Source organism: Alternaria conjuncta (assembly GCF_024043145.1).
Source record: "Alternaria conjuncta strain BMP 0040 chromosome Unknown scaffold_15, whole genome shotgun sequence".
Classification (NCBI taxonomy): Eukaryota; Fungi; Ascomycota; class Dothideomycetes; order Pleosporales; family Pleosporaceae; genus Alternaria; species Alternaria conjuncta.
Window position 1 is genome coordinate 482,211 of NW_026250104.1, and position 21,246 is coordinate 503,456.

At 53.6% G+C, this 21,246-nt stretch overlaps 6 protein-coding genes across 6 annotated transcripts; 2 read left to right on the forward strand and 4 right to left on the reverse strand.

Moving 5' to 3' along the window:
- Positions 1 to 674: 674 nt before the first annotated feature.
- Positions 675 to 1,409, reverse strand: J4E85_009068 (uncharacterized protein; the record flags this gene model as incomplete). The annotated part of the gene is made up of 1 exon (XM_051473292.1): positions 675 to 1,409. One exon carries the CDS (start codon positions 1,407 to 1,409, stop codon positions 675 to 677), a length of 735 nt encoding a protein of 244 aa, XP_051322955.1.
- Positions 1,410 to 3,371: 1,962 nt separating this feature from the next.
- J4E85_009069 (uncharacterized protein) lies at positions 3,372 to 4,967 on the reverse strand (the record flags this gene model as incomplete). The annotated part of the gene is made up of 4 exons (XM_051473293.1): positions 3,372 to 4,455; positions 4,504 to 4,733; positions 4,784 to 4,845; positions 4,898 to 4,967. 4 exons carry the CDS (start codon positions 4,965 to 4,967, stop codon positions 3,372 to 3,374), a joined length of 1,446 nt encoding a protein of 481 aa, XP_051322956.1.
- A 586-nt stretch (positions 4,968 to 5,553) lies between these two features.
- J4E85_009070 (DNA-directed RNA polymerase II subunit RPB1) lies at positions 5,554 to 10,846 on the forward strand (the record flags this gene model as incomplete). Its single annotated transcript, XM_051473294.1, has 2 exons — positions 5,554 to 5,910; positions 5,981 to 10,846. The coding sequence occupies 2 exons, from the start codon at positions 5,554 to 5,556 to the stop codon at positions 10,844 to 10,846; spliced, it is 5,223 nt and encodes a 1,740-aa protein (XP_051322957.1).
- A 1,546-nt stretch (positions 10,847 to 12,392) lies between these two features.
- J4E85_009071 (uncharacterized protein) lies at positions 12,393 to 13,253 on the reverse strand (the record flags this gene model as incomplete). The annotated part of the gene is made up of 1 exon (XM_051473295.1): positions 12,393 to 13,253. One exon carries the CDS (start codon positions 13,251 to 13,253, stop codon positions 12,393 to 12,395), a length of 861 nt encoding a protein of 286 aa, XP_051322958.1.
- Positions 13,254 to 14,354: 1,101 nt separating this feature from the next.
- Positions 14,355 to 16,586, forward strand: J4E85_009072 (uncharacterized protein; the record flags this gene model as incomplete). Its single annotated transcript, XM_051473296.1, has 1 exon — positions 14,355 to 16,586. One exon carries the CDS (start codon positions 14,355 to 14,357, stop codon positions 16,584 to 16,586), a length of 2,232 nt encoding a protein of 743 aa, XP_051322959.1.
- Positions 16,587 to 18,833: 2,247 nt separating this feature from the next.
- Positions 18,834 to 19,517, reverse strand: J4E85_009073 (uncharacterized protein; the record flags this gene model as incomplete). Its single annotated transcript, XM_051473297.1, has 1 exon — positions 18,834 to 19,517. The coding sequence occupies one exon, from the start codon at positions 19,515 to 19,517 to the stop codon at positions 18,834 to 18,836; it is 684 nt and encodes a 227-aa protein (XP_051322960.1).
- Positions 19,518 to 21,246: the final 1,729 nt, after the last annotated feature.

Below are 21,246 nucleotides of genomic sequence, written 5' to 3' on the forward strand. Positions count from 1 at the left end.
GCTCCTGTGAGGCGATCGTCACAAATGCATTCATGGTATCATCAGCGGAGGATTTGCTGCAGGAAAGCTAGCGAAGGTGTGCTGGGCAGGTTGTACGTCAATGAGGTCCATGGGCGGAGGTTTGGATGCGCCGAGCTATCGGTGGAGATCCCCGCGATCCACGGGTACGATAACGCCATCCAGGTCACGCTCATCCTTGACAATTATCATACTATGAGCTTCAAAAGTGGGCACTCTACAATCTCAAGGCGCGAGAAGACACACACTGTCACGTTAAAAACCTTTGGCATGGCATATTGGCAATACCCGCTACCGAGGTTCTCAAGATGCATGGACAAGTACTTGTAGTTTGACATGGATATTCAATTCTCTCCATAATGCTATGCAAGCCCCTTTCCGTCTCTATCCGGATTCCATATCCATATCCAGTATTTGTGATGTCCATTCACAACATACCTGTGCGCCGTACACCATGCTGCCCGTGGCAAGCCAGTGACGCCCCAGTTGGCGCCTTTTACGTAGTAATGCAATGCGCTCCCTCAACGCCAAACAAGACAAAGGAAGCAAGTCGATATAGTAAACAGGTAGCAAGAAATAAAGTGAGGTCGAGCCGCAAGAGGTGCAGGCTACAGCAGGAGTACATCAAAGGAAATGAGACCAAGCGCATTCATGCCTCAAGCGGGAATGGGAGCAGGAGAGCTTGCTATTCCGTTCATGGGCGTTGGTACGGGTGTGCTGTCGCCGTTCAGTCCGCTCTTGTCGCTGATCGCGCTGCTCTCGTCCTTCAGTTTGGACTCGCTGGTGCCGGTGCTGTCGCTCTTGACGTCGTCGGCGAAGGCGCCCTTGCGGCCTGGCTGGTATGTAGGCACTTGCCACATGACGCCGGTGAAGCTGCGGACCTGGAATCCCTTCTTCTCCCAGCGACGGCACTTGGCCCCTGACCTGTCGAGGGCACGCAGACGCTCGTTGATGGCTCCCAGGTTTGCCTTGGGGCCTGCCTTGTTGATGGCGGCGGGTGCTGGGAAGGGCCCCTTGGAGTTGGGGTCGTTGATCATGTCGCCCATCTTCTTCCTCTTTGGCCCTGGCTTGGCCTTAGATGGTTTGGGGATTGCGCCTGCGCCATTCGCGCCAGCTTCCATCTGCGCAGCACTCCGCTTGCTGCCGGGCTTGGGGCCCTTCCTCTTCGACGAGGGAGGGGCCAGCGACGACGGTGTGCTTCCGTTCATGTTGGGGGTTGAGTCGGCGGGCGTGGCAGCAGGTGAGGGCTCGTTAATCTGCGGCGCGGGTGTTGGTGGAGAGGGCTTGGCCTCTTCCTTGGGCGGCGTTGCAGGCTCGTGTGGGAAGTCTCGCAGAGAATCCGGTGACAGCTTGAGTGCGACGACGAGGGTCTTTGGTGATTTCGTGGTCATGTTCGCGTGCAGAGGAACGCGGCGATGATGGACGGAGATGGCTGATGTAGAGGGCAGCAGAGATGGGGGTGGTGATGGTTTGGCCTGCAGCGGTGAGGAGAACAGACAGTGGCTCTGCCGGTCAGCGCGTTGGCGTGTCGGTGGCTAGGGTGAGCAGCAAGCTGGGTGAGCCGTGCTTCACAGGAAGTCGAGGTATCGTCGAGCTGATGAAGCGCGTCGATGCAAGCAGAGCGTGGAGGGATGCAGAGGGGGAGTGGCAGGGAGAGTGGGTGGTGACGAAGGCTGCCGCGAGGGCAAAGAAAGGGCTTCGCCGGCCCAGCTGGGGTGGTCGGTTTCCCAGATCATATTGGGCGGGAATCGTCGCTAACGTTTTCTCATTGTATTCCGACACTCCCAAGAGGAGGAGGGCGCACGGCCCCCAGTCACGCTAGCCGCATTTGTGCTCTGGATATCTCGCTGTCGCTGCTGGCAGGCAATTATCGCATGTGCATCGCGTTTTCCATCGCATTCTCCTGACTGTTCTGCCTGCCGTGGTGTGCTCGGCAGGATGTTGGCGTTCGACTGGCGAGGTCCGTGTGGCATCGAGCTAAATTGCGCGTTCCATGGAGCGGCGGGCGGTGCGGTAGAAGCATCGCGCATCGCCCGCCCGGAGTCTGACACCAACCCAACCTTTTCTTCATCCGAGACGCTCAGAGTCTGCAGTCCATCGGACATGGTTCTATACTTGGAATACCCTTACTTCTCCGGGGCTCACCGCACTGCGACGCGCCTTGCATCCTCATCCATGGTTCTATCGAGGCGCATCAGCTTGCACAGTACCGCTGACTCTCATGCATCGCCCCTGGGCCTGATCACAATCCACAACCAGGGACAACGCCTACCAACCGAGGCCGAGTGACGTTTGCTAGACCTGCCGCCGCATCCATCGTAGCCCCAGCCATCCACGACTAATCTCCAGGGCTAGACAAGTCGCAGCATTGGTGTTGCCTTAGCCTTGCCCAGAACATGTTCAAGGTCATCGCCTTCAGATCAACGCCAATACAGGTTTCATCGTCGTTTGTGTGATGAAGCGACGCCGCGCCACGCCATCCGAAGTCAATCCGTGCCAATAATTGTGGACTCAAACATGTGCTACCGCCTACCATATGGAGGAACACGGTGCTACATTTTTCTCAACACAATGCGAGGTGGGTACGACACACGTAGTATGTCAAAATAGGTAGTCGCAACAACAAGACACTTTCGGGCTCAATTGGATCCATCTTGCTAGTCGGCAGCAGGAGGCCATTTTTGATAGAAGAGAAGAGTGGTCACCTAGCGATCGCAAGGAAATCAACATATATTGAATTTGAGCGATATAAAAAATGCGCAACATGTTGGGAATGTAGAGGTAAAGATCAGGACAACGCCATTGAGACGCTCGTCTGCGAAATGAAAAACATGATTGGAACCCCTTTGAGCCCACTCCGTAACGCATCATCAAACATCATGGAGTTTACAGTCACCCGTGATTTAGACGAACATTTACTCCAATCGTGGGAGCGAAGTATTTGAGTAGGAAAAGCACGGCATGTTAGAGGAATATGGAGGCTCATTCGCTAATATAGCATTCGAGTCGCGGTGATGAAGAAGGTAGCACGCCAACCTAGGAAAACACTGAACACCCTGGAGTATACGTTAACATTGGATCACATACTTTGCAAGTTTTTGGTTTGATGTAGTCTGCAGACCTGTCCAGGTTTTTTCTTGTATGAGGTGGTAGTAATGTATTGATAAAATTTCGTCCTTAGTCCTCTTCACTGTGGCGTCTATCAACCGCTTATGCAATTGACGATGTCTTGAGTTCAAGCACACTCCATACAGTGTTGTCATGTCAGCGCGCTCCCGTCACGCGATGCGTCTCGGCACTTCCTCCCATACAGCTGGTAGCAACGATATTAGCAGCCGTCTATGCTTCGTTCATCATCCTCGCCGTCTTTTAGTACCGTTAACTGCAGTACCGTTAGCTCTCCTTGCCTCATCACCACTAACCGCCACCTCATCATCATTCATCCACTCCTTATTAGCGCCAGGACTGCGGCGTCGGAACTGACCAGCACCCACAGCCACCACTTCATCCTCACTATCGCTCGCCTCGATATCCAACAAAACGGGCATCCTGAACTCTGCGTCGCCAATCGCCGGTCCGAATTCCGTGGCCGAGGTCTTAACAGGGTCTACGGTGAGGACGTCGACTTCTTCGTCTTCGGCATTTAGACGCCGCTTGTGAAGTTCTTCGAGGGGCTGGATGTCGAATTCGTCTTCGCGCTCGATGTATTCTACGTTTTCTTCTACTTCGACGAAGTCGGGGGCGAGGGCGGACCAGCGTTGGGGCTGCAGGATGGACCAGAGCCAGACGCGGCCTGAGTCTACTCCGACGGCAGCGACGAAGGGTCGGAATGGGTGCCACTCGACTACGGAGAGCTCTTCCTTGGTGCCTTCTAGAATCTTGACTAAACTGCCCTGGCCACGCTCCCAGACGTAGATGTGGTGGTTCATCCAGGTAGATGCTGTGACGTATTCGCCCGTGGGACTGAATGAGACGTGATTCCACGAGAGTCTTTGCACAAGATCCTGGAACTTGTGCTCGACTTCCAGCTGCAGTGTGTCAAAGTCCAACTTTGGGTCGCTCAGGTCGGGTAGGTGAAGTGTCCTGACAATACGATCGCTCGAGTTGAGCACGACGTCCCTCCCTGATGGCGTCATGCGGATGTATACGATGATGTTGTTGGTGACGCGAAACGAGTAGCGGACGGCGTGTGTCTCGGTGTCTATGATGTTCAGCCACCCCTTGTTAGTGCCTGCTATGATGTGCTGGCCCGTCGGTGTAAAGAGTGTCATGGTGGTCGTCTGCTTGGCGTCTTGCGCCGTCTGCTTCTCGGAGGCATTCTCGCGTTCTATGTCGGTTCGATGGGGCGCGGACGAGAGGGAGTGTTTGACGGGGACTTCCTCGGACATGTCGACGATGACGGGCTGGTCTTCGAAGAGGGCGGCTACAAAGAGCATGCTGGAAAGCAATTAGTCGGAGCATTGCAAACGTGACTCGTATGCTCACTGGTTCTTTGGGTGCAGCTCCGCTATGAAGATGGCCGCTTCAAAGCGGACGGTGCGCACCCGCGAGCCATCCTTCAGGTCCCAGAGCACGCACTTCCAGTCTTGTCCGGCGCTCAGAAGATAACGATCATTGGTCGACCAGCTAAGAGACTGGACCTGGCGCGTGTGGCCGCGCAGCTTGCGCGCAACGCCGTTTGTCTCAATGTCGAAGATGACGACAATGCCATCGTGCTGGAATCCAATCAGCGGAAATCACATGGCACGGCGTAACATTCGCGTACCCGTCCGGATGCAAGCAGATCGCCGCGGTGGCTGAAGCGAATTGACGTCGAGTGGCCGCTGCCTGCGCGTTGTCAGCTGCTGCCTGGTGGGAAAAGTAACAATATCAGACTCACGTAGGCGGCCGGTGATGACATCGGGGCAGTCCTGCGCGAGGACAAAGGGATCAACCAGCGAGAGATTCATGGTGGTGCACTGCAGAGGGCGGGGAGTGCAGGGCAAGGAACTCAATTGGCAGCATCTTTACAGACGCGACTGGTGAATGAGGTCCATAGGCGCAAAGTGAGCAGCATGGAATCGGCGTGGTCCCGTCCGCGGTGGTCACTGCACGTGAGACTCGGCTAGTGCGTCAAAGCGCGGCCGCAACTCTTTGTCGCCTTCCGTCTCTAACAGCACGACGCCCTCACCACCACCCCACCCGCCATCACCAACGGCCGCTCTTACCTACTTAGAGCGCGTCTTCCACCTCGCCGACCTCGACAGTGCTCCCCCGAGCGCTTTTAATACGCGCGCACGCCTCCGACCCCGAGGCGCGACCCGGCGAGCCCCCGACCCCCGTCCGCCCTTTTCACGGGTACGACTCTTCGACCGCATCTCTTTCCGCGCGCGGCGCGCACTCAGTCTCTCACCAGGCGCCACAGCTATCGACGCAGCTACAACGGCAGTCGCACCTACTACTTAATACGCGGAGGAACCGCCCGGCGTGGCCACCGCGACCGCCGACCGATAGTTCTCTCACCCGCACTCCCTTTCTACTTCCACCACCGCCAGGATGCCTCCCGGCGCCCCACAGGTGTCGAAATGTCCGCTCCGGACGATCAAGGAGATCCAGTTCGGGCTGCTCTCCCCCGAGGAGATCAAGGCCATGAGCGTGGTCCACATCATCTACCCGGAGACCATGGACGAGCAGAAGCAGAAGCCGCGCGAGCAGGGTCTTAACGACCCCAAGCTCGGCACCATTGACCGCATGTACTCGTGCGCGACCTGCAAGGAGGACATCCAGACCTGCCCCGGTCACTTTGGTCACATCGAACTGCACACACCCGTCTTTCACGTCGGTTTCGTCGTGAAGATCAAGAAGCTGCTCGAGACTGTCTGCCACACGTGTGGCCTGATCAAGGCTGACTTCGTAAGTCTTCCCGCGGAAGACAGAGACTTCAGATCCTAGATTTTCATGCTCATGCTAACTGCAATATCAGAACCATCCTGACTGGGCCGCCGCCGCCAAGACCAAGGATGCGAAGAAGCGTTTCGACAAGATCTGGCGCATGTCCAAGGGCAAGACCGTCTGCATGCAGGATGTGGACGACGGCAGCGACAAGAACAAGCTCCCCAAGATCGCCCACGGCGGCTGCGGCAGCAAACAGCCAGACTCTATCCGCAAGGAGGGTCTCAAGCTGACCGGCACCTGGAAACAGAGCAAGAAGGACGACGACGACGGCCAAGGCGACCGCAAGGAAGTCATCACACCGAAGCAGGCGCAGACTATCTTCAAGCTCATGTCTGACAACACACTCCAACTGCTCGGTCTGAACGCCGACTACGCTCGCCCCGAGTGGATGATTCTCGATGTCCTGCCAGTACCTCCACCTCCGGTTCGCCCCAGTATCTCCGTCGACGGTACCGGCCAGGGTATGCGTGGAGAGGACGATTTGACCTACAAGCTTGGAGACATCATCCGCGCCAACGGTCGTGTTGCAGAATGTCAGCAGGAGGGTTCGCCTGCTCACGTAACGGCCGAGTTTGAGGCTCTCGTCCAGTACCACGTCGCCACCTACATGGACAACGACGCCAACGGTGTTCCACAGGCCATGCAGAAGTCTGGCCGACCGCTCAAGACGATCCGTGGTCGCTTGAAGGGCAAGGAGGGTCGTCTTCGTGGTAACTTGATGGGAAAGCGTGTCGACTTCTCCGCACGTACTGTCATCACCGGTGACCCTAACCTGTCACTGGACCAAGTCGGTGTGCCCCGATCTATCGCACGTACCCTGACATACCCCGAGGTTGTCACCAAGTTCAACATCAGCAAGCTGACGAACCTGGTGCGCAACGGTCCTAACCAACACCCTGGTGCCAACTACGTCATCAAGGCCGACGGTGTCCGTCTCGACCTCAAGCACAACAAGAACCTTGACGACCTGCGGTTACAGTACGGCTGGAAGGTCGAGCGCCACATTGACGACGACGATGTCATCATCTTCAACCGTCAGCCCTCGCTGCACAAGGAATCCATGATGGGACATCGCGTCAAGGTCATGCCCTACTCCACCTTCCGTCTTAACTTGTCCGTCACATCACCCTACAACGCTGATTTCGACGGTGACGAGATGAACCTTCACGTCCCCCAGAGCGACGAGACCCGCGCTGAGGTGCAGAACTTGTGCATGGTTCCCAAGCAGATTGTATCACCACAGAAGAACCAGCCCTTGATGGGTATCGTGCAGGACACGCTTCTCGGTGTTTACAAGATGAGTCGTCGTGACAACTTCATCCCCATCGAGCAGGTCATGCCCATCCTCATGTGGGTGCCTGATTGGGATGGTATTGTTCCAGAGCCGGCCATTCTGAAGCCCCGGCCTCTCTGGACTGGTAAGCAGATTATCAGCATGGCTTTCCCACGCGAGGTCAACATTGAGAAGAAGGAGGCGGACTCCAAGCCCAATGCATACAACGACATCGTCGACAAGTCGTTCGCTATCAAGGGTGGTCAGCTGCTTTACGGTCAGGTCACAAAGAAGATTGTCGGAGCCTCTGCAGGTGGTGTTATTCACATCATCTTCAACGAGCTCGGACCGGATGCAGCAGTCAAGTTCTTCAATGCTTGCCAGCGCATCTGTAACTGGTGGCTTCTTACGTACGGTTTCAGTTTCGGTGTGGGTGACACCATCCCAGACCCTGCCACCTCCGACAAGATTGCCTCCGAAATTGGCAAGTCCAAGGCCAAGGTTGAAGAGATCATTGCGACGGCTACTAAGGACGCGCTTGAGCCCATGCCTGGTATGACGATTCGTGGTACATTCGAATCCAAGGTCCAGAAGTTCCTCAACGAAGGTCGTGAGGGTGGAGGTACCGCGGCTCAGACCAGTTTGAAGGACTTCAACAACGTTGTCCAAACTGTCGTCTCTGGTTCCAAGGGTTCCACTGTCAACATCTCTCAGATGGTTGCCCTCGTCGGTCAACAAGCTGTGGAAGGACAGCGTATCCCCTATGGTTTCAAGTACCGGACGCTGCCGCATTTCTCCAAGGATGACTACTCGCCAGAGTCTCGTGGATTCGTCGAAAACTCGTATCTGCGCGGTCTTACACCGTCGGAGTTCTTCTTCCACGCCATGGCTGGTCGTGAGGGTTTGATCGATACAGCAGTCAAGACGGCCGAGACTGGTTACATTCAACGTCGTCTCGTCAAGGCGCTCGAAGATGTTATGGTCAAGTACGATGGAACTGTGCGTAATTCTATGGGAGATATCGTTGAGTTCATCTACGGTGAAGATGGTTTGGATGGCGCACACATTGAGAACCAGTCCATGGATATCCTCATGGCTTCCGAGGCCGACTTTGAGGATGGATACAAGCTTGACGTTCTCACGACGGACTACCCGGAGATTCCAGTGTCGAAGCTGGAGGGTGCTACTATGTTCCAGGGTGACGTCGACGTTCAACGAGCCCTGGACGAAGAGTTCGAGATGATCAAACTTGATCGTCAGACTCTCCGCAAGAATGTGACCGACGAGAACCTAGAGTCCTTCCAGTTGCCGCTCAACATTCAGCGTATGATCCGGTCCGCTCAGGCGCGGTTTAATATCAACCCCGAGAAGGCTGTCAGCAACCTACACCCCATCGAGACCATCCGACAGGTGCAGGAGACTCTGGAGCGGCTGGTTGTCATTCGTGGCACCGACGAACTGTCAAGAGAGGCCCAGAGCAGTGCAACGTATCTGTTCAAGGCTCATCTTCGCGCTCGTCTCGCATACAAGAAGCTTGTCGTTCAGCATCGCCTAAACAAGGAGGCCCTGAACTATGTTCTTGGTGAACTCGAAGACCGCTTCCTCAAGGCCGCTGTCGCTCCTGGTGAGATGGTAGGTGTTCTGGCCGCGCAGTCCATCGGTGAACCTGCCACACAAATGACGCTTAACACTTTCCATTTTGCCGGTGTGTCTTCTAAGAACGTCACTCTCGGTGTGCCCCGTCTCAAGGAAATTCTGAACGTCGCTGCCAACATCAAGACTCCGTCTATGTTGGTCCGCCAAACAGACTCCAAGGCCAGCCAACAGGATGCCAAGCGCCTGCGAAGCACTATCGAGCTCACAACCCTCCGCTCGTTGACACAAGCTGTTGAGCTTTACTACGACCCCGACATCCAGTCCACGCTAGTTGAGGAGGACCAGGACATGGTTGAGTCCTACTTCATTCTTCCCGAAGAGGACGAAGTTATTGAGTCCCAGTCCAAGTGGTTGCTTCGAATCATTCTCGACCGCAAGAAGTTGTTGGATAAGAGTATCACCATTGGCGAAGTTGCCGGCAAGATCAAGGAAGAGTTCAAGCCTAATCTGGCAGTCATCTTTAGTGACGAGAACGCCGACGAGCAGGTCATGCGTGTTCGTTTCATCTGGGACCAGAACCTTCAAAAGGATGACGAGGATGAGGACGAGCGTGACGAGCGATGGATGCGCAAGCTTGAGAAGCATCTTCTCGATGACGTTACACTACGTGGTGTTCGCGGTATCGAGCGTGCTTTCATCCGAGACCACATCACTACCGTTGAGTTGGCAGACAAGTCTCTTGTACACTCGAAGAACAAGGACGAGTGTAAGGAGTGGGTGCTCGATACTACAGGTACTGCACTGGCCGAGGTGCTTGCCATTGAGGGCGTTGATGCCACCAAGACCTACTCCAACTCTTTCATCGAGATCCTCGCTGTTCTCGGAATCGAAGCGGCTCGTGCAGGTCTTCTCAAGGAGCTTGGTATGGTCTTGTCCTTCGACGGTTCTTACGTCAACCATCGTCACATGGCCTTGCTCGTCGACATCATGTGCCAGCGTGGTCTTCTCATGGCCATCACCCGTCACGGTATCAACCGTAACGACACTGGTGCTCTTATGCGTTGTTCTTTCGAAGAGACAGTCGAGATTCTCCTGGAAGCTGCCGGATTTGGTGAGCTGGACGACTGCCGTGGTGTATCTGAGAACATCATGCTCGGTCAGTTGGCGCCTATGGGTACTGGAGAGTTTGACGTCGTCATGGACAACGCCATGCTTCTCACCATGGTGGAGGACAACTCTAAGATGATGGGTGGCGCTGCTGGCGCTGGCAACTACCTGAGTGACGGAGCCAACACACCCTATGACTTGGGCTCTCCTACGTACGAGGGTGGCATGGGTGTCGGCTCTTACGATCAGGTTTCGTTCTCTCCTATGGCTGCCGCTGGTGGAGGTGACGATTCCGGTGGTCTCACTGACTATGGTCGTATGTACGGAGGTGGTGGTTTCAGCCCCGGCGGGTACGACGGAGGCAGAAGCCCGGGTGGTTCAGGCTTCACTGGCATGTCCCCTGGCTTTACCAGCCCAGTGTCTCCAGGCTTCTCACCAACTTCGCCTGGTTACTCGCCTACCTCGCCCGGTACTGCCAGCCCTCGTTTCGCCGCAACATCACCAGGATACATGGCTTCGCCTACATCCCCGCACTACTCGCCTACATCGCCTCGATACGGCTCACCCACATCACCGTCGTACTCGCCCACATCTCCTGCTGGCTACTCCCCGACGTCGCCTCAATACTCTCCCACATCGCCCAACTACAGCCCGACGTCCCCAACGTTCATGGGTGGCGCGACGTCCCCCGCGTACAGCCCGACTTCGCCACAATACAGCCCCACATCGCCGCAGTACAGTCCCACAAGCCCTCAGTACCAAGCGAGCAGCAACAGGCAGTCTCCGACTTCACCCACGTCGCCGCAATACAGCCCGACGTCTCCTCGCTACTCGCCCACGAGTCCAGCAGGCTCCTTCTCACCTACCTCTCCGCGCTACAGCCCTACCTCTCCGGGCGGAGCGTACTCTCCTACGTAAGTACCCCTTTGGTCATAGTTGTAGACAACCCTCCGTTTATCTTGCACGTGCTAACGTTTATTCCAGATCTCCAAAGCAATAGTTGGCTTGATGGCGATGTAGGTATCGGAGCCTTCTTTTTTCTCTCTCGATCTCTTCTTCTAGTTTTTGTGTATGAAAATGTTCTTTTCCTCCTCTCTCTCTCTCTCTCTCTTTGCCGTGGATTGATGACATGTTTGTGCATGTGTGGGTGGTACGCTGTTCCTTTAACTAGGCTCACGGCATTCCTCCTTACTACTACTACCACCATACAACATGAAATCTGCGCAACGAGTGATGAGGCTCTTTTCATGCTTTTGTACCACTATTATCCGAAGCTGCACGGTGTGGCACCAAAAACCTGCTTTTTGCGCGCTTCTTCTTTACTCTTGTCACGCGGTTCAAGATTGCATACAAACACCCTTCGTCCTTCATCTTTACGTCAAGGGTCGTTTGGAATTGGCGTTTAATCATTGCTTCATTTGCTTTTCTTACCGAACTTACTGTGGGAAGAAAATTGCGCATGGGCGTTTGGAAGCGGAGCGTTGTTTATCAAGTTGCTGAGTTACTGCTTTGCGCGCCCTTACAACATAATCGGGGGCTTGACTTTTTTTCATTGAAACACAGAGAGATGGATGCTTGCGCATGTTTAGAAAGACAGAGCCCGCTATAAATTGCGTTTCGATGGGGCTTTTTTCATTTTGCGAGGAAAGGAATGGAGGAAAATGAGACGCATGAGATGGGAATATAGAGTCACGTTGTTGCGTTGCTGCGCGTTGGCTGAGTCTGGGTAGATAATTAAGAAGAAATATGACGATGTTATTGTCAATTGATGTTTGCTGCGTGTTGTGGTTTTGGTCTCGGCAGCCGCGCGATCACGTGTCTTGGTGGTGGGCTGGCCCTGCTTTTCCGTTGGGGGTCGCTTCTGCTTCCACCTCACTCCATCCTCGCCCTTCCGGTTGCAAATTGCTACACATCTCCGCGCCTTGTCTTTGTGAGCGACACGAATCAAGCTCGTTCGCGTAGTGACGCAAAGGTAAAGGCGCCGCGCTTGCTGGACAGCTGCCCGTGGTTGCCGTTCGCGAGCGCGCGGCGAATGAACTTACCTCCAGGTTGCCATGTTAGCAGGTGCCTCACAACAACTCCACTCGCCATGATACGATGCGCGTCATTGCCCACGTTTGGTCGATCGAGCCGTGGCATAGGACCATCGACCGCCTATTTACAACTACAGGTGCATTTCTTTCAGCGTGCTTCGCTGCGTTTCACCAACGTCGCATGCAGCAGTCTACGCACGTCTTCTCTCAATCCACTTGGAAGCTGTTATACGTCACCGACTAGAAAGAGATGGTTTTGGGATTAATTTGATTATACTTGACATTTGCGCTACACGAAAACACAACCATCAGGTTCGCTATATTATGCTGGGCACCGGGTTCGTGAGAATCAAAGACAACACCAACCGCGTGTACAAGGCGTCCCTACAAACAAGTCTCTGGGTGTTTTGGAAAGATGAGCGAACATCACTTCAAGAACCCGGACGCTCCTTGATCGAACCCAGGGCTTTTGTATAGTCCGTCTTGCCCTTATTCGTCTTGGGATTGTTTGGATTACGCTTGGCCTTGGCGTCAAGGTCTGGATTACCTGGCGCTGAATTGCTCACAGCCTTCCGGGCGTTGAGAATAGTGGCAGACGCAGAGGGTTGGGGTGCGGCGTTTGATCTATCCTCGAGCAAGTAACTTTTATTTTTCAGCGCTCTCTCAAGTTTGGAGACTCCACGTTCCAATTCTTTGGCAGTCGCAAGCTCGCCGCATTGGTACGCCTCGTCAATCTTAGCCTGGACCTCCGCAATGTCCTCCAGGACCTGCTCCTTCCGCTGGGAATCCGTCAAAGGGATTGCTGGAGCTCCGGTATCTTTGATCATACCATATGTGACGTTCTCACCCCAATTCATAAGATCATAGACACGGTTTGGGCCGTCCTTGTATACTGCTTTGGGGTGGTCTGTACATTGCTGCGATCTTACGCAGAAAGCATTCATGCACCTGACACGATAGACTTCACCCTCGTACGGAAATTCGATCCATTCTAGGCAAAAGCCAAACTTGCCAGCCTTGAAAGCCGCACGGTTCTTAGTGCCCTCGCCGGGCACGTGGTGGGATGAGTCGAAGCATGCGCCTGTGGCACCGTTCTTCACATCATTGTTCCAATCTCTACCTCTCCAAACTCTGACCGTCTTAGAATAGAGGTCGTCAAGACTTTTGATGATGGAGTCATCCGGTTGTGTCTGCTCCGTGAAAGTGAGTCGAGGAGGGAGTGGCTTGACCTTCGTTTCATTTTTCGACTCCGAAGCGCCGTGCTTACTGTTCCAACCCTTGAATGTGGGCATTTTGAATTACCTCCTAGTTTTAGACCGGCAATATTTGTTATTCAAAGGACTGGAAAGTACAAGGGCTTTAAAACGGCTGTGTGTTGAGGCCGAGGATACGGATGGGATGGCGGTCCTCAAGACTGGGTGCTCAAAGAATAAGGGACGGAAAGATTCGGTAAGAGTGGGTATGTATCACAGGTTTAGGTGCTCTGTGTGTGCGTATGTTCTTGTCAGAGGGGCTACAGCTTTTGGTCGAAAGGTTGAAAGTGCTGCGAAGGAGAGCTGGTTGTGGAGTAAACTGTGCGCGTATACAAATAGCAGAGAAAGGACCTTTTGATATACTGCGAGGCACCAAGGGTGAACGCAACAGTCGCAACTGGGTTGCCACAGTCAGCCTTGTCACGCTTGCTTACGCTCTGGTGGTACACCTTTCACCAAGCTAATGAAACATAGAAGACCTCGTACCGATTCTAGAGTTCACGGTTGACTTTCACACATCATACAGCTGAGAGACTATTACATCCACAGATTCGGACAGCTTCGGGTCAACATCAGGCACGACGACATCCCCTTCTACTTTATCGGCATTCTAGAAGATCAAAGACATCACCTGCAATGCAATACAGCGAGGTCTTGGTCCCTTAACTTATTTCCTTCAGTGTGAAACTACACGGTATGTGGTATGTGGCCGACACAGAACCGCGAGATGTCTTACGTAGTCCAGAACTTAGAGGTGACCGCTTCAGTGATCGTAGAAGCGCTTGCTGTTCATTTCACTCACATGGTAGAAGTTTGTTGACAAACAGCAAGGCTCGGGTAGGGGTCTTGGTTCAGTACGCCGATGCTTCCTGTGCACGAGCGTCTGTCATTTCCAGCGTGATTCACGCACTGGTCCCACAAAAGGCGCAGCCGTATTGACGTATATTCACTGTAGTTGCGACCCTTTCTTAATATACATTCTCCCCTTCGCGCCTTTGTCGTTCCTGGCCCTTTGTCTAGAGTTGGCGACTCAACCTCCAAAACAGCAGCACTCACTCCTTGAGATACCAATACTTGACCACCGAACTCCCATCTGTGCGCGCTGAGCATTCCGAGCCGAACCAGTATACATTTACACCAATGTTCGATTTTAAGATCAAGAAGAGTGGGCGCATGGCGACTACGACCTTGCCTACCACTACCAATACGTCCGACGCTACTCTGCGTAGCCCATTAGAACGGGTGTTTAAAATCGGCAAAGCCATAAAGTACTCATTATCTACTACCCTGGGCCGCAAAACTTCTGAAGAGCCGTCCTTGACGAATCAGTCGAACTCTCCGATTCGTCTACCAAGCGACACGCCGACAGCCACGACGGGTTCTTCTCACACTTCAGAAGCCTGCAATACTGATCCAAACTCGCCATCGTCTTCAAAGTCAACGGCTGCAACCGAACATTCTCTCCCACGTCTTAGCTGCGGCGAGAACTTCTTCGTGCCAGGCATCTCTCTTTCTCCCGAACTGCGTTCGGATCCAAAGCGATCACAAATCCAGAAGCAAGACAGCCTGTCTGTGCACTCGCCGGTACTTATCGCCTGCGAGGTCCCAATAAATACCGTGATCCAAACCGAAGGCGAGATCTCTGCGAAGCCAAAGCAGTTTCCCGTGAAAAAAGAAAAGACACTTCGTTTGCCTGGCTGTCTGAAGGCTTTCTGGAAGAAGATTGCTTTCCCGCAACACAAGGCCTCCCGACCATCCAACTCCGATTCAAACAAGCCAAAGCGCAATAACTCCGCTATTGACTCGGGTACAATCCCTGGTGCTGATAAGGACAAGCATTGTGAAAGCGCGAACACCAACAAAGACGATTCGGATGAAGATGGCCCCCCGCGTTGCGACTTCAAGACGATTGCGGCCATCCCTGATGCAAAGTACTGCGAACTGATCAAGGCCTGCGATCTTTCGTCGTCGCCCACCACTACCGTTGACGTAGTGCGCCGTGCGAGGGGCACGTTCAATGCAGCGACTTTCATCAATGTTTGTGAAGGCGAGCAGACTCGCAAGTACGTTGTCCGCGTGCCTGGCCACGGTACGCGCGCACACTGGCAGGAGGAAGACTCCTACGTGCTGAAGAACGAAGCTCAGCTAATTGAGTACATTCGCAAGAATACAAACGCACCTGTCGCACAGGTCATTGACTATTCCACTGGGCACGACAACGCGCTTGGTTTCCCGTACATCTTGATGACGATGTTACCCGGCACGCCTGCGAACAATATCTGGTTTCCAGAAGATTATCCCTCCGTCGATAATGATCTTTTCCAACATGCGGATGTCCCGCCTCCCCATATCGAAAAGAAGCGTCTCAAATTCCTACGCTCTTTGGCACAGGTAATGATTGAGATTCAGACCCTTAAATTCGAGGCCATTGGAGCACCTAACTTCGACGACGACGGCAATTTCATTGGTATTGGACCCACGTGCCACTGTACATACGAAGATGGCGATGAGGTTTTCAAGCGTCCACCGGCTGCTACAACTGAGGAGTACATTCGAGCCCGCTTTGGAGCCAAGATAAGACAGATGAGTGCTGACAACATCGAACGCCTATGCAACGAAACATGGGAAGAAGACGATGGGCGTGAAGAACGTGGCGTCCGAGACATTCTCTACTTTATCTTCTATCACCAGTCGGTGTTCCGCGGGCAGCCTGGCGAGACTTTCACCCTCCATCACGATGATCTAGATCTGCAAAACATTCTTTGCGACGACGAGGGCAACGTCACAGGTATCATCGACTGGGACAACGCGATGGCAGCACCACGCTGCATCGGCGCCACAGCCGTCCCCATGTTTCTCCGAAGCGATTGGTTTCCAGAATACACATTTGGCCTCGATAAATCGCCGTACATGGCATGGAACCACGAACACTACCGCGAGATCTACGCCGCCGCCATAGCAGAAGCCAGCGATGCCGAAAACGCAGAGTTCACGCTCAAGTCGGGTCTCTACCAAGCCGCTGTCGCCGCAGTAACCCAAGGTGGTTACGCAGAGGGCCTCATAGACAAGTTACTCCGCGAGATACCTCATTGTCGTTTGAATTATTGGACGTTCATTAGGGGGCTGGGTCGGGGCGGCTGGTTATCTGCGGAGAACTTGCTCAAAACGCATTTTGCGCGCATCTTCGAGCCCGTGATGCCGCCTGAGGGTCTTCTTGAGGCGCTGGATCAAGAGCTGGAGATGCAGACTACTTGGTGGTCGTGCTGTGATGAGCTTCTCGATCTTTACGAGGCTGAGAAGGAGGTGAATGACGTTGAGGATGAGGATGGTGTTGAGGACGCAGAGCATGATACCGCCGCCATCTCGGGTTGAAAGGAAATAGCGTCCATATCTCGAACAACACACTACGCCTCGCTACTGAAAACCGACGATAGCCAACTTTTTCGATTGAGTATCCAACTAGCTCAAACCTCATCGGCTGGTCAAGATTGCAAATACTAAGCAAAGAGACCGTAATACTGTCGCATCGCCATGTAAAACGGAGGCTGGCTCACTCACGAGTGCTGCTTCTCCACAGGCGGCACCTTGAAGTGGACAGCCAGCATAAAGTAACAGGCGTTCAATAAGCAGCATCCTCTACTAAGATGATATGCATGCTTGGAAGGTTCACGGTAGCTGATGCGTGAAATTTATTTTCGATTCTGTCATCTGACATTGGCTGATATACATCCAAGTCCGTCAACTCCTAATGAAGAGAGGAACTCATATAGAACCAAATTTAAAAGTAAAATTAAAACTACCCGAGACCTGACAGCGCGATAAGATGTGACCAGACTCATCTTTTCTTATAATACGAGTAATCGCGATGCCGTTGCAGGCGCAATGTGACCACGACGTCACGGCCGCTGAACATCCACCGCCTGATGCACGTCGTCTGCAATACTTCGCCAATTCTACCAAGCATCGCGGCCTCTTTTCCTGGTCAAAAGACCTTTGATGTCCGACCGGCAAGCAGCAGTTGTAGGACGAGGGAAGACAAGGCTGAGCGAGAGCCTTCACCCAACACACTAGCGTCCCTCAGCGGCAAGCGCTCTCACTGGTGGGCGACGACCCACCATCTACCGCCCATCCCCATCCCAACCCCCAAACCAGCCTTTCACAAAATCCTTCGATACCACAACCCGTCCTTCTAGCTCCTTATCCATCACCTCCGTGTCCCCCACCACACCCGGCACCATTCCCCCATCCACCCACATCACACCGCCTCTCAGCCCCTTATCCCCTTCCACCACCACCCTCCTCCACCACACATGCAACGCTCTTGGGATAATCCCCGTAGACGCGCCGTACAGAAGTGGAGCCTCATACTACGCATCCAGTCCTGCATGTTCTGCTGTGCGACACCTGCTGACCGGCTTTGTGCGTGTGCGACGGCTGTCCTGTGTAACGCGAGCAGGGAGGATATGCCTGCACCTGCCCTGCGGCAGGGTCCAGATGCAGCCGAGACCCGTGTTCTGAAACGCAGCGTTTGTTTACTGCGTTTGGTTGTGTAGGTTGGGGGCGGTGTGTAGCCTGCTATGTATGTATGTGGGGAGATGGATGGTGGAAAGCGGTATGTGGAAGAGAGATTGATGGTTGGGGCATGTCGTTACGAGGTGGTGTGGGTCTGTTTTCGGGGTTTTGCAGCGAGTGTTTGGGGGGAAGTGACATGCGATCAGGCGTGAGCTGAGGTGTCTGCAAGTCAGGCAGGGGTATACTGTCGAAGTGTGGTTGCGCAGCTCAAGGTAAACTCTTTGGAGAAGCAAGAACGTGTATGTCTTTTTTGGAACAACGTGAGAGTGGTGAGCAACGCGCGTCAGGTGGTGACAGTACCTTACTTCACTCTGCAGGTGGAACCGTGGGGTTGAAGCTCGTTACGATTATCATTATTCGCTCATGACACCTTTTATGCTAATCAGTACAAAGTATCCGGTACATGACCTCCTATGTTTCCGTGGTATCGCATGCGCAGCAACCTTATACACACTAAGCTTGCGACATGTGCTTTTCCCAATTTGAGCGAGTGTGAACGTGATAAGAATGCGGGGTGTGTTTAAGGAGCGGCCCTGGCGTTTTGTCTTGATGAGAAGACATGGTAGTGATACTGATGTACAGGAATAGACATTAGCCGCCCAAGCAGAAAACAATCGTAACGTTTCGTAGCGTAGCAATGATGCTGAAAGCAATGCAGTGTAGAACATCGAGACGAATACATAGCGTTACAACACAGTGTTGAATAAGCAGAAAGGAAACATGGTTTGATGAACGCCAACCGGAAATGGCTCACCGGTTGCTGAGGACAATGCGAAAGCGTAACGTGAACCGGGCCGAGAGCCATGTTCATAATGATGACGGAGTGCTCGACGAGTCGATTGCCCGGACTAAGATGGAGAGAGGGAACAGCGTGCTGGCTGGAGCTCCCCGTCCAAGGATGCAGCGATGTGAGATGTTGTACATTGGCACAAATTCAGACCATTAAGTACCCCATGGTGGTGAAGAAAGGATTGGGCTACGCAATAGTGACGAGATAAGAAGAGTGATGTAGGCAGGCCGATCCGCCGTGATGCTGAAAGCGGTATCTCAGTAAGTGCTGTTGAGATTTCCCATCGAGGTGCGATGGAGCTGCACAGGCTGCATGTTTCGATTCTGGCACGACTCGCGATGCAAGCTGCGATTTCCTGGGGAGCTCCGTGTTTGGCTGTGGCTGAGAGGTGTGTAGCGATGACCACTGACGAGTGTGCAATCGCTCGATGACTCGCCGCTTAGCGAGTTCCGCTTTGACGACGAGTCAGGGCTGTAGCTGTATAGATTCGTCTGTGAGGCTGGGCGTGTCATTGGGCGTGTCTCACGGACATAAGAGTAGTTTGTCGCTGGAGCTGGCGCACTCATGCCTTCGAGAAGACCAGATGTACTGAAGTTCAGCTCTAGCTGAGATGCAGCAGTGGTTGCAGTCGCATCGTCCGCGGTCGACGTTGTATTTGGCATGTAGGTCATCCTGCTCTCCGCATTGTCTGGCATGGCCGGGGATATCAGTTGCGTAAAGGCATCTGCAGATGCCGCCCCGGATGCGTTGGCGTGACTCTCGCTGTCGGAAGTCCACGGTAGTAACGATTTCGCGAAAGAACCTCTACCGTCCATACCCGAAGTGCCAATAGCCTGGGCCGAGCGGAGACGAGCATCTTGCATCTGGTCTACAACATGACTGCTCTGAGCTGGGCTCGGTTGTGGCATTGGCAGTTGTCTCCTAGGCACACTGGAATCCATAGGGGGAGGTTGTCGTGGATGGGGCCTCTCAGGGATAGTCAACTGCAGAGAAGACATTCCGGTATTGAGAGGGGATACGTCCGAAGGTGTGGCTAGTCGACCATTTGCATGAGCGAATTGCAAGTCCTGATCAAAGTATGTGCTTCCTTGCTGCAAAGACTTCGCAGTCGGCTGAGTCCAGCGATAAGCAGGTGTGTACATGTTTGTGTTTGCGATTGCTGTAGACTGTGGTAGATATGCGGGTGGCTGGTCGAGAGGGTAGGCGTCAACCGGCGACGTGTCTTCCGAATAAGGTAGAGTCCACGTTGAAGAATAGGCCGGCTTCGAATCGAGTTGCGAATACTGCTGATTTGGCATGGGGCGTGCATAAAGACCGCTATTGCCTCCCGTAGAGTACATGGACATCATGTTGTTATGCGCGGTAGCCATACCACTGAGGCTGTAAGCCATGCTTCTGTCGTCTAGCACTTTGTGGACGGAATCGGATCCCACCTGACTGAATAAGTGGATGTACAAAACGCAAGCAACTAACGTACTCTGTGGAATTGACAGCCTGCCGGTTCTACTCCAGCCGTTCGACAGTTGACGCACCCAATACCATTTCCAGGATCGCCGCTGCATCGGATCTTCCTCTTACGGCAACGCGCGCACTGGAGACAATGTTAGTAAAGGTAGGAACAGCATCTATGGAAGATATAGTTAGAAAGGCCGCGAGGAATTGTGTTCCTCGTGAAAGCTTCCGAAATTGTTGAAACACATGTTGACATACCGCTACTGCAATGCGACGTCTCGCTGGCCCATTTCCCATCATGGGTTCTTCCATGCTGGCTCGGTTATGCATACCGCCCACTGGGCCACCCATGGGATAACCTCGTGGATTTTCTCGCGTATTATGGGCTAAGGACAGCGGAGCATTGCGATCGCTGTACATGTAGTTCGGATAGGATAGGTTGTGAGGCAAACAGCGTCGCGGACTGCCGTACTCCATGACTGACATACTGACGAATCAACTGAACGTCAGCTATTTCAGTCATCATGACCTGGAGTTGACTTACATCTCACAAGGATACCAATAAGATCGACTGTTGGCGAATTACCCACAGGTATGATTCGGATAGCGTTCGCGGGATGCAACGCCCGAGTCAAGAAAGGGCAGTAGTTGGTGACTGGACCGTGGGCGCTCCTCCAGGGAGAAAGTGTAATGAACCGGTGAGCAGGTCATACGATGATCGGCTGGCAGGATTATGTTTATAACCCAAACGAGTTCCTTGCGTCGGCAAAGACTGTTATACTGGATAAGAGGATGATGCAGGGCGAACGTGGCTCCAAAGATTGGCTTCGAGTGTGAGTGTTGATCAGGAATTTGTTTGTGACCTCTGTCCCCCATGAGAGCTATCTCGTTAGTGCCTCCGGACACCTGCATGCATGGGCGCGGTACGGTGACTGTACAAGAACCTGGGCCTGCGCTTCCAAGAGAGCACTGGCCAAGCCCCGCGGAGAGAAAGACAGGTGAAACATTGTACGGCTTAGGGCCTGTGAATACTTCTTCATGACAAGCGCCAGAGCCGAATGAAGACCCATGAAGTATGTGATGTGGCCCCCACCCCTTCCTCGATGGGGCTATCTCGTAGTCGTGAGGCTTTAGCAGATACCCAATCGGACAAACACTGATGACTTTTCCCGTTACAAAGAAGCCACGTTATCAGCTAGGCTTGATCTTTCGCAAACA